This window comes from Panthera tigris, chromosome B2 (assembly GCF_018350195.1).
Source record: "Panthera tigris isolate Pti1 chromosome B2, P.tigris_Pti1_mat1.1, whole genome shotgun sequence".
In the NCBI taxonomy this organism is placed as follows: Eukaryota; Metazoa; Chordata; class Mammalia; order Carnivora; family Felidae; genus Panthera; species Panthera tigris.
Window position 1 is genome coordinate 114437366 of NC_056664.1, and position 19418 is coordinate 114456783.

The 19418-nt window shown below is 35.5% G+C and overlaps 1 protein-coding gene across 1 annotated transcript in view; it reads right to left on the minus strand.

Moving 5' to 3' along the window:
* Window positions 1-19418, minus strand: part of THEMIS (thymocyte selection associated) — a 190415-nt gene that overhangs the window by 139998 nt on the left and 30999 nt on the right. Inside the window, exon 3 of the mRNA XM_042987140.1 lies at window positions 2783-2941. Within this exon, the coding sequence (XP_042843074.1) occupies window positions 2783-2941 (159 nt within the window). The remainder of the gene's footprint in view (window positions 1-2782; window positions 2942-19418) is intronic.

Below are 19418 nucleotides of genomic sequence, written 5' to 3' on the forward strand. Positions count from 1 at the left end.
CATCACCAATCACTTTACCTTTCCATTTTAGCCCTGATTGTTACATTAAAGCTAGTTTTTTAAATAAATATTTTTTAGAAACTTAAAAAAAATTTTTAACATTTATTTTTGAGAGAGACAGACAGAGAGTGAGTGGGGGAGGGGCAAAAGAGAGGGAGACACAGAATTTGAAGCAGGTTGCAGGCTCCGAGCTGTTAGTACATGGGCACAACGTGGGGCTTGAACCCATGAACCATGAGATCATGACCTGAGCTGAAGTCTGATGCTTAACTGACTGAGCTACCCCTGCGCCCCTGTAGGTAAATATTTTTAATTGTTGCTCAGTTGATGCAAGCTTATCATATAAATTGAAAACTCAAAAAGATATTCTAAATAGCAACTCCCCAAATTAAACTCTTAATCAAAAGGTAAGTGATTTTGTGGGAAATCAGCTCTGTAGATATTGGATTTGCCAATCTCTATAATCATGTAAACTAATTACTTATCATAAATATTACATTTAAATATAATAAATAATAATATATAAAATATATATATATTCCCAAAAATTAGGTGTTTTCACTACTCTAATAAGAAACAATCTTTCTACTAGAAAGTCATTATAACTTACTAAATATTTATTATATACATCTTCTCCTAAACACTGTGGGGATTATACCAATAAAGAGATTCAGATTCTGTTGTCAGCAATGTTGTAATCTACGAAGCAGTTGGTTCTCATAAGACAAGCACACAAATAATTTCAATTACATTCAAAATGTGATAAATGCAATGATTAAGGCATAAAAGAGTAAAGTGATTCAAAAAGGAAATTATTACATCCAATTAGAATACTTAGGAAAAACTTCTTATAAAGCAATGGTTGGCAACCTTAACTGCTCAGTATTATCGCCCTGGTAGCTTTAGGCAACTCTGGTAACCAGACTTCACTACAGACTATCAGAATATCTCAGGGAAGTGGCCTAAGCATCAGAATATTTTAAATCTCCCTAGGTGATTGCAATGTGCAGCCAAGTTAGAGGACCATTGTTATAAAGGATGGGGGTAGGAAGGAGTAAATAGAACTGAACGATGGGTAAGATTTGAGTTGAAAGGAAGAAGATACTGGAGAACGTGGAAGAATCTTCTCCTCATATGACTGATTATTTTCAGTTTTCAAATCAGAGCCCAAGTATAATATTCTTTCAAATGCTCTGAAAAACTTCACTCCACTGATGATAGTAATAATAATGGTAATAAAAGCTGACACATTTTTATAGCCCTTGCTATATGACAAGTATCATTCTAAGCACTTCAAATATATTTCAAAATTTAATCTTCCCTCAAACACTAGGAGATAGAATTATTATTCCCATTTTTCATGAGAAGAGGGTAAATAACTTGGCAAGGTTATACAGCTAACAAGTGGCAGAACTAGAATTCAGATATAATGACTTCAAAATCCATGTTGAAACATGGCCAACAGGAGCTAGATGTTCCTTATCAAGACTCTCATGGAATCCAGGCATATTTCAATCACACCATGAATCACATCATATTGTAAATGTTTACTAGATTTCTCTCCTCAGCTCATCATTTATTCATTCATTCATGCATTCAATAAACAACTACTGGAAATGTGCTTGGTACTAGATATACAAAGTCATATATGTGATATTTTATCTGTCCAGAAGTTTTAGTCTAGAGGAGAGTTCAGCAAACTACAGTTCACAGGCCAAACTCTGCTGGACATCTGTTTTTTAAATTTATTTCTTATTGAACCACAGCATGTCCATTGGTTTATGTACCACCTATAGCTTCTTTCATGTTACAGGATCAGAGTGCAATAGTTGTGAGGGAGACCATCTGGTGGCAAAGTCTAAAATATTTACTATCTGTTTTCTTATAAAAAAAAAAAAAACTTTTGCCAACCCCTGGTCTAGAGAATAAGGCAAATAAGAAAATCATCAACAGGGGCACCTGGGTGGCTTAGCTGGTTGTGCATCCAACTCTTGATTTCAGCTCAGATCATGATACCAGGGATGTAGGACTGAGCCCCAAGTCGAGCTCCATGCTAAGCATGGAGCCTGCTTAAGATTCTCTCTCTCTCTCCCTCGCCCCTTCCTCTCTCTTTCTCTAAAATAATGAAAAAAAAAATTTTAAGAAAATCATCAGTGACTATCCAATAAGGTACATGTTATTGGTGACCAAGATATTATGGGAATATAAAATATATCTAGAGTAAGTTACATATATAACAGAATATTATTCATTATTATGAATATTGGAATAATGGAATAATATTACGGCTGAATATTTTCAGCCCTAATAAAGGATGGAATCTTACCATTTGCAACAACATGGATGGATCTAGAGAGTATAATGCTAAGTGAAATAAGTCAAAGACAAATACCATGACTTCACTCATACGTGGAATTTCAAAAACAAAACAAATGAAACAAAGAAAAAAGACACAAATTAAAAAAAAAAAAAAAAGACTCTTACTACAGAGAAAAACCAATGATTACCATAGGGGAGGTGGGTGGGAGACTGGATTAAACAGAAGGGGATTAAGAGCACACTTATCAAGATGAGCCCTGAGTAATGTATGGAACTGCTGAGTCACTATATTGTACATCTGAAACTCATATAACACTGTATGGAAAAAAAAAATTCTAATTTTTTCACCCACTTCCCTAGAGTGAAAAAAAAAGCTACCACTTTGTATTGTTTTCAACTGTATAGATGTATATATCTATTAACAATAGTTTTACAAATATGAAATCATTGCAATTTACTGTACCTGGAAAATTCATAGGCAGCTCAAATGGTTGTGGATGTTCACAACCCTCGATGTGCTCACAAATTTCAGCTATGATCTTCTTAATTTTGAGACCAATAATTTTAATTACTTCTCCTGTTGATAAACAGCATTCATTTCCAAACATTTCATAAATGGAACCTAAAAAAAAGGAAGAGTTGAAACAGCTTTAAAAAAAAAAAGAAATAAGGAAGAACAAAGCAAGAGTCTAAAGCCTCATCTAAAGTGTTTTTATTCAGTTCCTCTCCTAGCTACCTACTTACTAAATAGGAATTTAATCAAGCTTGGCAAAATGTACAGCATGTACCAAGAAAAATATTAGATTTTCACTTCATGCACTGGGCAAAGTATAAACAACCTTATTTTTGTTATTATTGTAAATTAGATTTATGGTTTCCTCAGCACCTTTAGCTCATCATTCCAAGGTCAAACTACAAACATGTCTTCCCTCGCTGGGATTTATGATCTATTTTTGCTGGGTCACAGAATTAAGCTCCTGTGAGTCAACAATGATCTAAGTATGTATTACAAACAAGGTTGTATTACAATCCAAGATCCAAAGATAGAAGGTCTGCACAACAGGGCCTTATATTAAGAGCATCCTATCTACTTATTAAACCTGTTTCTCTTCATCCTTGTGAATATAAGATTTTTTGTCCATCTAATCTCTTGATTTTTGACAAGCTGGAAACATCTCTTGATATCTTAATGGCAATAGGGGGCAGACCAGCCCAGATAAACTGAAAAGATTCACTGTAGTTCAGAATTTCAGTCTCTTTCCTAATAAACCTTTTATCATAGATACTAAAGTTAAGCTTTCCATCCATTTATTTTCCTTTTATCTCCTGATGGAAGGAAAGTGAGCAGTGAAATAACCAGAACATGAACAACAGGAAAGAGAAGAGGCAAAAATGTCTGGATAATCTACCCCAAGTAAAAAGGGAAACAACTCGAAAACTACATCTCTGAGGTATTATTACTTTACACCTGAACAGTAAATGAAAGGCTGATGTAAAAAAAATTACAGAACTGTGGGGATTTAAACATATCAAATTTTCCCTACCTCCAATATGATTTATATCCTCTTTACCATACTAAAATGTGAACAATATGAGTACAAGATTTCAGGTTGGTTGGTTTGCTTTCTGAATTCTTCTTTATTGAATCCCCTCCTCATAGAATCTTACTGATATATAGCAGGCACCAAAAACATTTTTGTAGCATCATTGGTTATCCTAAAAGTTATGAAGAGTGGCTTCCAATCTAGCATTAAACAACTCTGCCACTGTAACAGAATGTCAACAGGGAGCAGGGGGGCACACGCGAATTAGAATAATTTAAGGAGATTTTAACAAAGGGGCAATTTACACAGAGGCACAGACAGTTCTGGGCAACGCAAGAAAGTAAATATCCTGACCTCACTCTTCTCCCTCCGTCTGATCCTCTGCCAGGGTACCCTTCTTTGGCCAAAGTCAGCCAGAAGCCAGAGGACAAGGAAGCTGCTGATGCCGCCACAGAAGTCAGCCTCCAAGGTAGAAAGTGGAAATGCAAGTCCAGCACGCCATCCTTACTGTTCAGTATTTAATGAGGACCATTTTTGCAAATATGCTAGTATATCTGCTCCTCAAGTCCTGAGTATGTACTTTCATAACTCCCCTTTTTTCTCATACTATTCCCTTACTATGTATGTGTTCACAACGTTCGTTCACTCCCAAACATAGTTTGTTAGCTGTCTCAAATCTTTTGCGGAACAATTGGAATATTTAAAAAAAAATAATACCAAATATATAGTGACATTTTCCTCCAATGAACTCAGAACAGCTATTTTTTATGATCCTCATTTGGCACTTAATCATATACTAACATTTTATATCTTCAGTATTATCTCATTCTGTACTTACCTTTTTATGACTTTAGTTTGTATTACGCTCCATTCAAACCTCATGAAAGAAAATGTTGCATTATATTATTGCATAACTACAACACATCCACCACTCTTCCTCATTCACTCAGTAAACTTTAATGAAAACCTACTATGTGTCAGGCATTGTGATTAGTGGTAGGTACCAGAGATAAAATGCATAACCTCTTCCTCCCAAAAAGCACTGCCTTGAAGCAAACAGACAAGTAAGCACACACTACAACATATTATCAGAAAGTTATAACATATAAAATACAGCACATTGTGGGAGAATATTGGAAGCATTTAATTAAGCAATTACAAGGTAAAGCGATTAGGGAAGGATTCCTGGAGGAGACAACAGCTAAGCTGAGCTTTAAAGGAAACAACAGAAGATGTTGGAGAGACAGTATTTGAAAAGGCACTGAGATGTGAAAGAGTTTGATACATTCTGGAAATTGTAAGTAGTTTGTTAATGTCTCAAATCTAAAGTAAGGAAGGGTAAGAAAGAAGACTAGAAAAGAAAAGGAAGTCCAGATCATGCAGCATCTTTATGACATTACCAATAAACAAAGAAGTCAAAGTCTAATGCAACCTCAAAGTCAGAGAATCTTAATTTTCAGTTATCTGGGTCCAGGATCTGATATCAATTTGATGAGAGGTCATATGTATCTAGGGGCTTGCTATCCAAAGTGCGGTCTACTGTATCACCTGGGAGCTTGTTAGATTCTTGGCCTGACCCCAGAAATGCTGAATCAGAATCTGCATCTTTAACAAGATCTCCAGATGACACATAAATACATTAATGTTTGGGACGCTGTGATCTAGGCCACAAATGTATAACTAAAAAAAGTTCTGTTCTGAGACTGTTCCAAATTAACCAGAAAGGGAAGGACATGCCATACAAAAGCATTCAGTGACACTGAGCTGGAGGACATTGTAAATGGGGACAGGGAAAAAGAAAGATTTTTAGTCAGGAAGTGACATGGTAAGATTTTTCTTTGTCATATGAAATAGAACATGAGCTGAAGTCCGTTAGGCTTAATATTGATGCGATGAGTGTCTAATTGTAGATGTAATGTATATCAGACTGCCTTCTCAAAGGTTCCACTGGAATTCAAAATTAAAAGATGAATTTACGCGAGATTATATATCAATTCACAGGACTAGAAGCCAGAGAATTCTACGAGGAGAAAATTCTAAGAGTATTAGTCACCACACAAAAAGGTTTTGACTCTTCAGGTCTCTTTCCAAGAAGCTCTCCTTTTGAAAAAAAAAAAAAAAAGTCACTTCTTTCAGTCATACAAGGAAAAGAGCCTCATGCAAATACTAATCTTTTATATTTACCTTTAAATATTTGTGACTTTCAATTTTCTCTAATCAAGAATGCCGTTAATTCATTTTTAATAAAGAAAGTGGTTGCTGACACAAAACACTAAAAAGTTATGTCCATGAAAGGTAGCAAGAACGTATGGCAAATCACAAATCCCTGAAACTTGAAGGGTTCCCGTACTCTATTATCATCAACATAATGTCTCCTAAAATATATTTTTCCTCAGTGAAAATGTAAAATGGTTAATTTTTAAAATAGCCAACTTTCATAATCTCAGAATGAGCACATATAACATACGTAATTGCCTTTTAAAAATTTGCTGAGATATGCCTGAACTATGTGTTTATGTATAATACAGATGTAGATATTAAAATAGTTTTCATTTCATTTTAACCATGACATATATTTTGAATATGCAAATCTCGAATCTATTAAATCTTTATAGACTGATTCTTTCCAAGTCAGAGCATATGTATTCAGGATAATGCCAAACATCAGAGGAAGCTGGAACAAAGCAGCCTGTTTTCAGTGATCAAACATTGCCCCTGAAGGCTGTAATGAAAGAGCCATGTGCCTTTGAAATCACCTTCTCTGTAATGCTACTTTGCTCAATAAAAACGACACATTAATATCCTTTTATGAGCTCATCCCTTACTTGACAATCCATATAAGCAATGCTATGATCACATTGGAACAGCCAAAACAATTGGTTCAATAGATTTTCTTCCATTTCGTATACAAAGTTAAAAGCATGTGGCAATCAGGAGAAGGAAACTTACATTATTTAGAGGCTATTTCCCCTTTACTCAAGAGGTAGCCATTCTCTCCATTCCCTAATTCCTTCCCCTGCCCTACCAGGTCACTCACTCACCCCTTTACCTCATCAGCCTTTCAAAATTCAACAAAACCTAAAGATTCAGCTCCTATTCATCATCTTCTTCAAAGTCTTTCTTGATTCTTACACCTAGGTGAGAATTATTCTCTCCTCTGTGCTCTAAAGCTGTTTGCATGTATCTCCATTATAGCCCCTATGTGATTATTATCACAGCCCTTATGCGATTATTATCACAGCCTGCTATTGGGATATTATCTTCTACCCACTGATATTATGTATGTTTTAGAATTTATCATGAGTTCCTAGAGAAGTGATAACTCTTAACTATATTTATACCTACCCTCACATTAAACACAACTAGTAACGCAGTTTTTGACACTTAGTAGATCCTTGGTGAATATTGAATTATATATAACTTAGCTTTACTGTCAAGTGACAATAAATTATTGTGAATATAGTAGAAAGAATGAGTAACCAGCATATCATTTGACATATTTAATATCAAATGTACAAGCATATGTGAGATTAACCAGACAAGGCATAGATGGGTAATTCTACAATATGAATCTCTTACTCATTAAGTTTCCTATTTTACCATTAAGTTTACCATCTTTATATTGCTGAACCTGAGGGTGGTGCTCATGAAACAATCTGAGACAGGTGTAGAATTAAAAAATTACATCTGCAAAGTTTGATTGGTATTGTATGACAGTGTATATAGAGCCTTGTCAGATTGGGATTGCCAGTGAAGATGTGTTTTTACTCCTCATAAACAGGTGTGAATATTTTTTCTTTGCTTAAGAATAGTGCAAATTACCAAGAAGAAGCTTTCCCACAAAGGAAACATGTAAGTATGAAAAAATTTTATTAGCAATGTCGTACTTGGTGGTTAAGGCATTCATTGTAGTAATAAATACAATTTTCTAAATGAAACTCTAGATAGTGTACCACAGGCATAAAGCTTGAAGTGGCCTATGGCTGTAACAGACATTTACATGGCCAGTCGTCCGTAAAAAGACCATCTCCATTCCCTGTAAAGCAGAGACAAAGTTATTCCCACTATATGAAGAATATGCCTAAAAATAGATAGATGAACATCATATTGGAACGCAGTGTGGAAATAAGTAGGCATGAAACAACAAGCTTTCAGCTTTACTGGGGTTGGATACCACCAGCTGAAACTGGATATACCACAGAAATGTATACAAATTTGAACACTGATAGGAAATGATCTCGAAAGGTCATACAGACTCTCTTACCCTACTGCCAAAATATCGACATAAAGAGGGCATCAGGTAGTAAGAAAAATGATGGCCACACTAAGAAAAATTAAGGTATAACGTCTCATCTCTATAAACATGGGGTTCTTCTTGTGAGATGGGCATGTAAGTGTTATCCAGGAAGTTCAAGGTTAATGACAGGAATATGCCGGAAACTGTAGTGAATGTTGGTGAGCCTCTAGAAGTATAAACAGGGAGCCAAACTACAGAAGGAGCCCAAGTGTCCATTGATTGATGAATGGATAAAGAAGATGTGGTATACATAAAAATGGAATATTACCCAGCCATCAAAAAGAATGAAATCTTGCCATTTGCAACAGTGTGTATGGAGCTAAAGTGTATTATGCTAAGTGAAATAAGTCAGCTGGAGAATGACAAATACCATATGATTTCACTCATATGTGTAATTTAGGAAACAAAACAGATGAACATATGGGAACAAAAAAAAGAGAGAGAGAAAAAAACATAAGAGGCTTTTAATGATATAGAATAAACTGAAGGTTGATGGAGGGAGGTGGGTGGGATATGGGCTAAATGGGTGATGGGTATTATGGAGGGCAGTTGTTATGATAAGCACTGGGTGTTATAAGTAAGTGATGAATTACTAAATGCTACTCCCGAAACCAACATTGCACTATATGTTAACTAACTAGAACTTAAAAATTTGCCTGAAAGAAAAAGAGAAAGAAAAAGTATTAACACAGAAAAGCAATGAAGGCCAGAATAGGTTGGAAAGGTTGAAGTTTGAGAACCAATATAGCAGATTAAAATAGTAGTGAGGCCAGAAACCAGAAAATGCCCACTTTTTAACCACTCTATGTGATGTGTGTAACATTTAAATAACTAAGTTTTAGTGGCTAAAGAACAAAAATTCATAGTTTTCTATGTTAGCTAAAAACTTGGTGTTTGTTTCATGGCAGAATCAATTAAATGGGTTCAATAAATCTATAATGAGTTTGCAAATTGGTATTAAGTCATCATTGTGGTTCTTTGTGTTAACAATTATCAGAGCAAAAGGATTTGGGATGTGTATGTATGAAATGAATATCCATCTCTCCTACACATCTATGAAACATTTTCCTATGATGATGAAACAAGTCAGTGGTTCTATATCTTCTGACACTACTACTGATCAAATATTCCCCACATTTTACCCAAGTTTTAACCCTCAAAATAATATCATAAATAGTATTATAATTTTTCATATGAACAATGTTGCACTGGAAATTGGTTTATTATTGTAGGAAGACCTTGGTTTCAAGTACATTTTACATACTTTAATATAATTGCTTATGTTTTATACCCTAAATACTAAATAAAGGTACTATAGACTTCTAAGCCATTTAAAATAATAAACCTGTTCTCTTCATCTCATTTAATGAATATAAATATGCTGATTGAATAGATTATACATGGACTCCAATGCACTGTAATGTGTTCATTCAATGCATAAAAATTAAGCTCTACTGTATTATAAATTTTCCTTAAGTTCATTAGCATTGAACACTTCATTAAGTATTCTGCTTATGAAATATGGTTGAGAAATTGAGAATAAAGTTTTAGAAACTTTTGTAAGAATTTTGAAGCTATTTTGTGCTCACCGAATTAAATATAAAAGATATGCCTGTATTTTGTATGTCTTTGTTTTTTAATTTTATTTTATAATAATTCATTTATATTGCATTTTATTGTAATAAGTACCAGCCCATAATGGACTGGGAAAACAAGAGAAATTGGTCCTTCACCACAGCCAGTTGATTCTAAACCATTAAGTACACATGTATGACCAAAGTCAACGAAGGGAACCAGGATATAGTCTCAGGAAGTTAGAAAGTTAGAGTGAAATCTGAACACACTGGGAAAAGGAAAGTTTTAAACGAATACACTAAGTCTTAGCTGGTATTATTAACTCATCTATCTCAATGTCACCAGCAGCCTGAGTGCCCTGGCTAGAAAACACAGGAATTTTAATCAACTTGACAGTAATAGTTCTAATTGAAAATTATTACATTGGCATTCTAATTTGTACATTATACTCCTCTGATTGTACAAGGCAATGCTTGAACCTAATTGACCCTGGATTCTTTGAGTTTTTGGACCTACACAGCTAAGATCCAAAGCCATGAGCAGGTGAAGTCCCCTAGGAGATGAATTCCATGAGTTCTAACTAGAGTGCCAAGTATTCTGCATGAGAGGGATGACAAATATCTAGACTATATTCTACCATTTTCCTCTCCCAGCACTAATCCCAATGGCACATGTCCAGCTGAATCCCAACCAGGCCTAATAATCAACTTCAACATGAAGTTCCAGGTGACCATCCATCAACTGAAGGTGGCATGCCAGGTATGAAATATTTCCAGCCCAGTCCTGCACTATGACTTATCCTGTTTTAAGCCCCACTGGCTGATATTTATTTATTTATTTATTTATTTATTTATTTATTATATTTTTAAACATTTTTAATCCTCATATTGAGCTAATTTACTCCCAAAGGCTTAGTTATAAGAAATCTGTCAGAAGAATATAGACTCCCAGAATCTACCATTTTTTTCCAGGCCATCTCTCAGAATTGAGGCATAAAACACTTAACTTGATAACAATCACAACTTCATATAGCTGGATGGCAGCCATAGGATGAGTTTCAATTTCATTTACATCTCTAAGCACAGTGCTGTTAATTCTAATGATCTCTTGAATCATTAGGTTTCAGTGTCAAACAGGAGCTTAAATACCATCTAATCCTACCTACATTACTACAATGACTGAGTCTCTATACAGCATATCTACCAAGCAGTTGTCCAAACTATATTTGAACACTTTCAGTGATTGATTCCAATTATTTCAAAGTAAATTACTCCACTTTTGAGCAATTCTCACTGTTAAGAACCTCCACATTTTATTAAGTGCAATATGTGTTCCTATAGGATATACACAGTAGAACTATTTTTAGCCATTGGAATCATACAGAAAACAACCATTTAATTCTTCTTGATGGCAGCCTTAAAATGTTTGAAGATAGCTGTCACAGTTACCCTTTCTAACAAATCAATCTGTCAAACAACTGAAATATGTTCAGGGCCACTCCTTACAGCATAGGTTGCCCCATTATAAAACTATTTATAGTGCAACTTACATGAATGTGAATGGCATTCTCTGAGTTGTATAACATGGTATCATGCTTCTCAAAAAGTGTGCCCTTGAGTGTTTCAGGGAGGGTTAATAGTGCCTACTGAGGAGGGCTTTCTTCTTCTTCTTTTTCTTCTTCTTCTTCTTTTTTTTCTTCTTCTTTTTCTTCTTCTTCTCCTTCTACTACTACTACTACTTCTACTTCTTCTTCTTTTTAAGTTTATTTATTGAGAGAGAGAGAGGGCATGGGCGAGCATGAGTGGGGGAGGGGCAGAGAGAAAGAGAATCCCAAGCAGGCTCTGAACTCAGCGCAGAGTCCAGCACGGGGCTAGAACTCATGAACTGAGAGATCATGACCTGAGCCGAAATCTAGGTGGACATTTAATCAACTAAGCCACCTGGGCGCCCCTCAAAGGTTTCTTGCCATGAAACTAAAAATCTTTGAATGAGGAATAAGGCAGCCATTTCACACTAGCAATATTTGGCTCTGCCATCCAGTGAGTCAAAGTAATTTTTATAGAAGATAAAGTAAAAATGTCCTAAGGCTAAGTAGTAAGTTTAAGGAAATAACACGTCATCAGTAACTGGATTCTTCTTCTGCATTTCTCCCACCATTAAAGCCAAGACATGAAGTTTATTTTCCCAGTCAAGGAGAGAGCTTTAGTCATTATTTAGTTCTGAGATTCAAAGAATTTGTCAATACTTGGGGAGATAATAATCCTGAAAAAATAGACTTTATTAGAAGGGGAAACTGTTTTTTTTCACAACTGCCAAAATCTTTTTATATGAATGTAAGAATCTAATAATGGAATATTATCATATAGTAGATTGTAGATGGGTGGGGGGCACTCAGTGCATGACATAAAGGAATTGCCTGTCCACTTGCAAAACAATTAGTATTTTTTGTATTTGCAAAGATGAAAAAAACCAATATGGTATTTTTTACTCCCAAAATTTGTTCTTTGTGCCATGCCAGGAAAAAATTAGTTTTGTAAATCAAAGCTTTTGATTTATAAAAGCTGTTTCTTACTGAGAGAAGTAAAAGCCAGGTCCTAAAGAGGAAGGTCATAGAATTTATACTCCAAAGTTAGTTTGTAAAGAGAATAGAGGAATCCCAGAGTATCTTTTGGGAGGCCAGCTGGGAAGGAGAGAGGTGAGCTCAATGGAGAGTCATCTCGAAGATTAGTAGGGGAGAGGCACAGAGGCTGCCATAAGTAGCCCTCCCATTGTCCTCTATGATCAACTCCAGGAATCTGTGACTATGGTCTGGGACAAACGACCATTCTAATAAACACTAAATTAACATGAAAAAACAAGCTTAGTTTCTCAGCTCCTCACTTCTGTCTTTTAAAGGCTTCCTTCAATAGCTGCCTGAATGTCCACCCTCAGGTTTGATGATTTACCAGAAGGACTCACAGAATTCAGAAGAGCTGTTATACTTACACTCATAGCTTATTATGAAGAAATGATACAGACCAGCAGGAGACAAGGTTCCAGTTGTCCTTTCCCACTGAAGTCATATGAACAGAATGTAATTCTACCAGCAATGGTGGATGACAACATATATAAATTATTGTCAACCAGGGAAGTTCACTTGAGCCTTGGTGTCCAGGGATTACATTAGAGGTGAGTTACATAGGTGTGGAGTGCCCATATGACTGACCTTAATTACTCAATGTTTAGCAACCCCCTCAGAGGTCAAACTAATACAGCATGGCCCAGAACCCCAGACATAGAAGAACTGACATTTACCATAAGTCACATCATGAACATAAGCTATCTAGAGTGGCCCAAGTTCCAAAGTATACACTCGTATCAGGCAAGATATTCAAAAGGAGTCAGTCAAAGGCCTATCCTTTCTTTAGATTGTGCAGAGTTTGAACATCCAAAGTCTGCTGAGTTAACCCTTTAGTATACACCATGTGTCAAGATTTTGTTGAAGCTTGTCAGAAGTTGTCCAAGACTTGTAAAGAGCAAAAACAAGTAACAGCTGTCTTTTTAGTGGAGAGCCGAATATCATCTAGCAGACTCTTTAGAAACTGTCTGATTCTATAGAGATATGCAGCTTTGAATATGATTACATTGACTTACAGAAAATTGATAGATATAAATGATACTTAGCAATGCAAATGATTATTTACCATTGAAATAAAAATAGATTTTTCCATTATACATACAATTGACCTATGCCTTGTACAAAAGATAACCCTAAACATTGCATATTCAAGGATGATAATCAGGTTTGAATACTGGAAAATTTATTTCAGCATTTCTGACTGTATTTTTGCATGCATGTATGTGTGTGCTTGACATGGGTTTAATATCTCACTGGTTCTCTGATTTAGTGAGTTTAATAAAATCTTTCATGTGTTCATTTTATGCTTATATGGGAGTGATGTTTTTATCTTTGTGAAAAATTTTACTCTATCAGTCTTACCTTAGTTGCACAGGGTTTGCATTCTCTTTTCAATATGTCTACTTGTTTGTAACAGAGTGGGACCCTTGATTCCCAAAAGTGCATTGACAATGTGATAAACAGAATATTCAATGTCTACATTTGGGTGGAAATGTAAAATGTTGAAACTCACTACCCTTACATTTGTAAAGTGTTGTATAGGATTTATACTGCAGATTTCCTTTTCTGTTTTTGTCTGTTTCTTTGTTTGCCTGTTTTCCCTTCCCTGTTTTCTGATTTACTGAAGAATTTTTAAAAAAATAATTGGTACGTAAAGAGAAGATTAAAGATTTGTATTGTCCTCAAAATATATTAAATGTACTCAAGTTCTTCTATCATGTGTAATATTTATTATAAGGCACCTATGCAAAATGTCTAGAGTTTATAGTTTTATTCAGTGAATAATTTTTTTAATTTTTATTTTAATTCCAGTTAGTTAACCTACAGCATTATATTAGTTTCACAAGTACAATGTAGTAGTTCAATACTTCCATACATCACCCGGTGCTCATCTTGACAAGTGCACTCCTTAATTTCCATCAACCTATTTGACCCATCCCCCCCACCCTCCTCCACTCTGCTAACCATCAGTTTGTTCTATATAATTAAGAGTCTGTGTCTTGATTTGTTTCTCTCTCTATTCTTCCCCTTTGCTTATTTGTAAATATTTTTAAATAAACACTGATTAAAATCATTATATAGTTATGTTACTTAATGATATAATTTATTTTTGCAGATCAAATAATATTTCTTATAAACTTTTCCCATTAAAACAAGTCTGCAACAGATAAAATTTCAATATCATTTTTAAGAATGGTAAATGTTTTTTTAAATTTTATGTTTGAAAGAGATTGAGAAATTATAAAACATAATAAAATTCTAAAGTTCATTCTACATGTTAAATCACCCAGTTTAAAGAGCTCACCATCCTTATAATTCTATGAAGTTTTGAAAACAGTGAAAGTTTCATATCTAATTGAGCTGACAGGTATAATATTTAAAGAATTTCCAGTACTCAATCTTATAATCACTAAATATCATCTACCGAGATCCTACACAATTCAGAACACAATACCAGAAACTAAAAATACAAAAAGTCAACCAATCCAGCCAAACAAAAACAAAAGATTATTTTTCTTTGGGAAGTTTACATTCTAGGTAACTGGAAATTGAAGGTACACACAAATGGTAAAGAAAGAAAACAAGTAAACTAGTAGACACTTAGCATTGGCTAAGCCTAATAAAGTTTTTTGATATTTAATAGAACTGATCGTAGCCAAGAAAAAAGGGGAGGAGGGTTACTGTACTGTAGAAAAGAAAATTTGACTACTTTTTTCAGAAGACTGTTCCTTTCTTTTGGGCAGAAAAAACACGAAGAGCTCCTTTAGTTATATAAACCGTTGTTGTTCTGGGAAAATCTCTGAGTCAACCACTGACTTGAAGGCAGCTGTGTTTAGCCAAATGATTTCTCTGTAATATTAATTGATATCTTTGAGCCAAAACTCTTTCTCTACACTGAGAAACAAAATAATGAATGGTTGTGAACCCAACCCAAGAAGCTCAATTCAGCTGATGAAACAAATCGTAAAACAACAGTTGTTTAACAAACAAACAAATATCTATTTCTTTCTTAAGTAACAATTTACTGGTAACTTGTCAGGGTTTATATGATATCTGTATTGGTTCCAGCTTTTTTGTAACCTCTCATTTCCTCAACATGAGACTTTGTGTTATGTTCTAAGATGTCTGCTCCTGCTCCTATGATCATGTCCAAATTTCAGTTAGTGACAAAGATGAGAAAGAGAGATGGAGAAGAGGAGGAAACATTTCTTTTGTTTTAGTGGCATACAACAGAAATTTCACACATCAAATACGTTCACAATGCACTGGCCAAAACTTAATCAAGCTGCCCAGATAAGCTTCAGGCGAGCTGTGTTGTATCATCTTTAGCTGGGTAGCTGTGGTAACAGCTGAAACCATTACTACAAAAGAAAGAGAGAATAGATATAGTTAGGAGGACAATTAACAGACTCTCATCCAAAAGGTGAGGGAAAGGTATGTATATTTCATGATTTAAATTAAGCTGCACTGTGTCTGTAAATCTTACATTGCAGGGGTGGGGGACATATAGTTTTCTTTGAAATACCAAAGCCAGGAGGTCTGTTGTTGAGGTAAGACTGCAGGATGGAATTTCAGGGCTGATCTTTATCTCTGCCGAAGAGATACAATTATCAAACCCCCACACACACAGGCACCAATGCATGCATAAAATTCCTCTATCCATTCCTTCTTAGGCATTTAACTAGGTAAAAATCACAGATAAGAGTGCCACTCTAGGGTCAGGTTCAAATCCAGGATCTGAATTTAATAGATGTATGACTCAAGCAATATCGTCATCTGTAAAATGGAGATAGTACCTCAGTTTCCTTAACTTTAAAATGAGAATATTAATATTACTTTAAATAGTTACTTTGAGGATCAAAGAAGATAATTTTTAATGTTTTTTTTAATTTTTTCTTTTTTTATTTTTGACACAGAGAGAGACAGAGCATGAGCAGGGGAGGGGCAGAGAGAGAGGGAGACACAGAGTCTGAAGCAGGCTCCAGGCTCTGAGCTGTCAGCCCAGAGCCCGATGGGGCGCTTGAACTCACAGACCGCGAGATCATGACCTGAGCTGAAGTTGAATGCTTAACTGACTAAGCCACCCAGGCGTCCCAAAGAACATAATTTTTAAAAGCATATGGACCAGCACCTGGTATCTATTTAGCACTTAATAAACATTAGCCATCATTGATGTCATCATTATTACTGCATATGATGGTAAGACCAAATAAATTAGTATAATGTTATAGTATTGTAAGCTAGTGTGATTTTCTTGGTCAAGATGATAGATAAGTGGGCTCTTATGGATGAGGGTGGGGTTTTCCCTGAATAAAGAAGAAGAAGAAGAAGAAGAAGAAGAAGAAGAAGAAGAAGAAGAAGAAGAAGAAGAAGAAATTTTCTTTGTCAATCACCCTAAGAAAGAGAAGTTTATGGAAGAGAAAACAGAAACTTGAGAATGGCAATGAACTTTATTCCCAACCTGTACCAATGAAACCTGGTATGCCACAAATAGGTTACAAGGGTGCCGACATACTGAACTCCCCATTCCTTGAAGTAACCACCTGAGGTGGTTCTGGAATGACTGGTGGTTTTGGCTGGTAGCCTCTGGCTGTAGGTTGCCTTATCTATGTACCCCATGTGCCAAATAAGTATTCCTATTATGTATACATGTCTGACATAATTAAGAGTTGGGAGGAATGGTCTAGGAACACTCCTAGTGAAAAAAATAAGTGCTTTCTTTCATATGGAAGTTGGCTGAGAAGTAACTGTTATACCAGGCAAGGTTACAGCCCTATAGCCATTCCGAAAGGCACCCTGAATGACGCTTTGTGTGCTTATCAAATTATTCTTTTTTTTCATATTTTAATCTATTCAACAAATTAACTGAATGCATGCAATGTGCCAAACAAAAGAACTATGTTAAGTGCTACTGATATAATGGTGAGCAAATGGCATATGGGCTCAACTTCATGAAGATTTAAATAAATTGAAATAAAAGATGTTAATCAAATAATAATAAAAATATATAATTACAAAATGATAATTACTATGAAAGAAAATTGCATGATACTAGGAGAAAGGGACTGGGCTGCTGGGCTCTATGAATAGTACATCCATACTATATTTACTTATTAAACCATTCAATAAACATTTATTAAGTATCAGGCATACTAATCTCAAGGCTACAGTGAAGACTTATTAAAAACTTTCAGCTGGGACTTCTGCTTCTGGGAAGATGAATTAGACATAAATGTTCCTAACTTCATATATCCTAGTCTTGAAGGTGAAGAAGCTGGCAGCCTAGAAATGCCAATGGGTACAAAAAAACAAAACCGCCAACAAATCCTGTTCTCTCTAGCTAAAGAGTAAGGAAAGGAACAGCCTAGTAAGAAAACCTTTTAACGTTACCACTTTACCACATAAAGGAATTTGGTTCTATAGCAGGAAAGGATGAGTGGAGACTTTAGAATCCCACCGTTGATGAGTGTAATTAGACACTCATCCACCCATTACTGGGGTGGTATCAAAAAAGGCAGAGTTGAGATGGGACTTAACACCTTTGTGAGCTGGTAATAAGCTCCCACCCCCTGTCAGGGAAACCAGGTAGAAAGAGTCTGGACTTTCACCCTCACCCAGGAATACTGAGGTGCCCTATCCCCTCCCCATCTGATGTCAGATGTCTAGTGAAAAATCACAACTTTCACCACTGTCCAATGTAATGAGGCACCTCCCCACCATAAGGCCATGTGAGTAGTAGTAATGAGGCACTACCATGCCTCCCATCAAGAGTGGTGTCGGTGAAGGCTCAATGAGGAGCCAGTTCTCCCACTCTGGCAAGCAATAAGGAGGATCCTTTCCCCTGCAAGTGTCAACAGAGGATAAAGAGGAAGCCTGAATTTATAACCCCACCGGGCAATAATGAAGCAGGGCACACCATTCACTGCTGGAGAAACACAAATCAGAAACCAAACAGAAAACTAAAGATATAATGGTAGACTTGAACCTTGATATTCCAGAGTTACATAAAATGTAAATGGTCTAAATATATCAATAAAAAGACACTGACAGAGTAGATTTAGAAACATGATCTGATTATATACTATCTACAAGAGATTCACTTCAAATATAACAATACAGGCAGGTTGAAGAAAATGAATGAAAAAGATAGATCATGCAAAACGTTTATTAAAGGAAAACAGAAGTAGCTATCTTAACAAAAGGTATGGTAAACCTCAGAGCAAAGAAAATTACTAGGTATAGAGAGAGACATTACATAATGATACAAGGGATCTAACAGGAAGATAGAGCAATCCTAAATGTGTATATGACAACAGTTACAAATGTAAAGCAAAAACTAATATACTGAAAGGAGACATAGACAAATCACAATTATAGTTGGAGACTTCAAATCCATTCCTCAACAACTGATAGACATACTAGACAGATTATTGCTAAGGATATAGAAGAACAACCATGTGATCAAACCACAGGATCTAATAATCTACATTTATGGAACACTATACTTAACAACAGCAAATACACACTGTTTTCAAGTGCCCACCAGAACACATACCAAGATATCTTGTGCCATAAAACAAATCCCAACGTACTTAAAGAATTGAATCATAGTATTCCCTGACCACAATGAATTAAATTAAAAATCAGTAACAGAAAGATAACAGGAAATTCTCCAAACACTTGAAAACTAAATGCCATTCCTCCAAATAATCTGTGGACCAAAAAAAAAATTTATAAAAATGTATAACAGATTAATGGTTGAAAGGAGTTAAGGACGTGACTGGGAAAGTGGGAAGGAAGTAGGAGTAGCTTTTATAAAAGGGCAACATGAGGGGTGCTCGAGTGGCTCAGTTGGTTAAGCGTCTGTCTTGGGGTCTGGTCATGATCTCACGGTTTGTGAGTTTGAGCCCCACAGGGGGCTTTCTGCTGTCAGCGCAGAGCCCACTTCAGATCCTCTGCGTCCCTCTCTCTCTGCCCCTCCCCGGCTTGTGCACACACTCTCTCTAAAAAATAAAATAAACATTTAAAAAAGGGGGGAAACATGAGTGATGAGATGATAGAAATG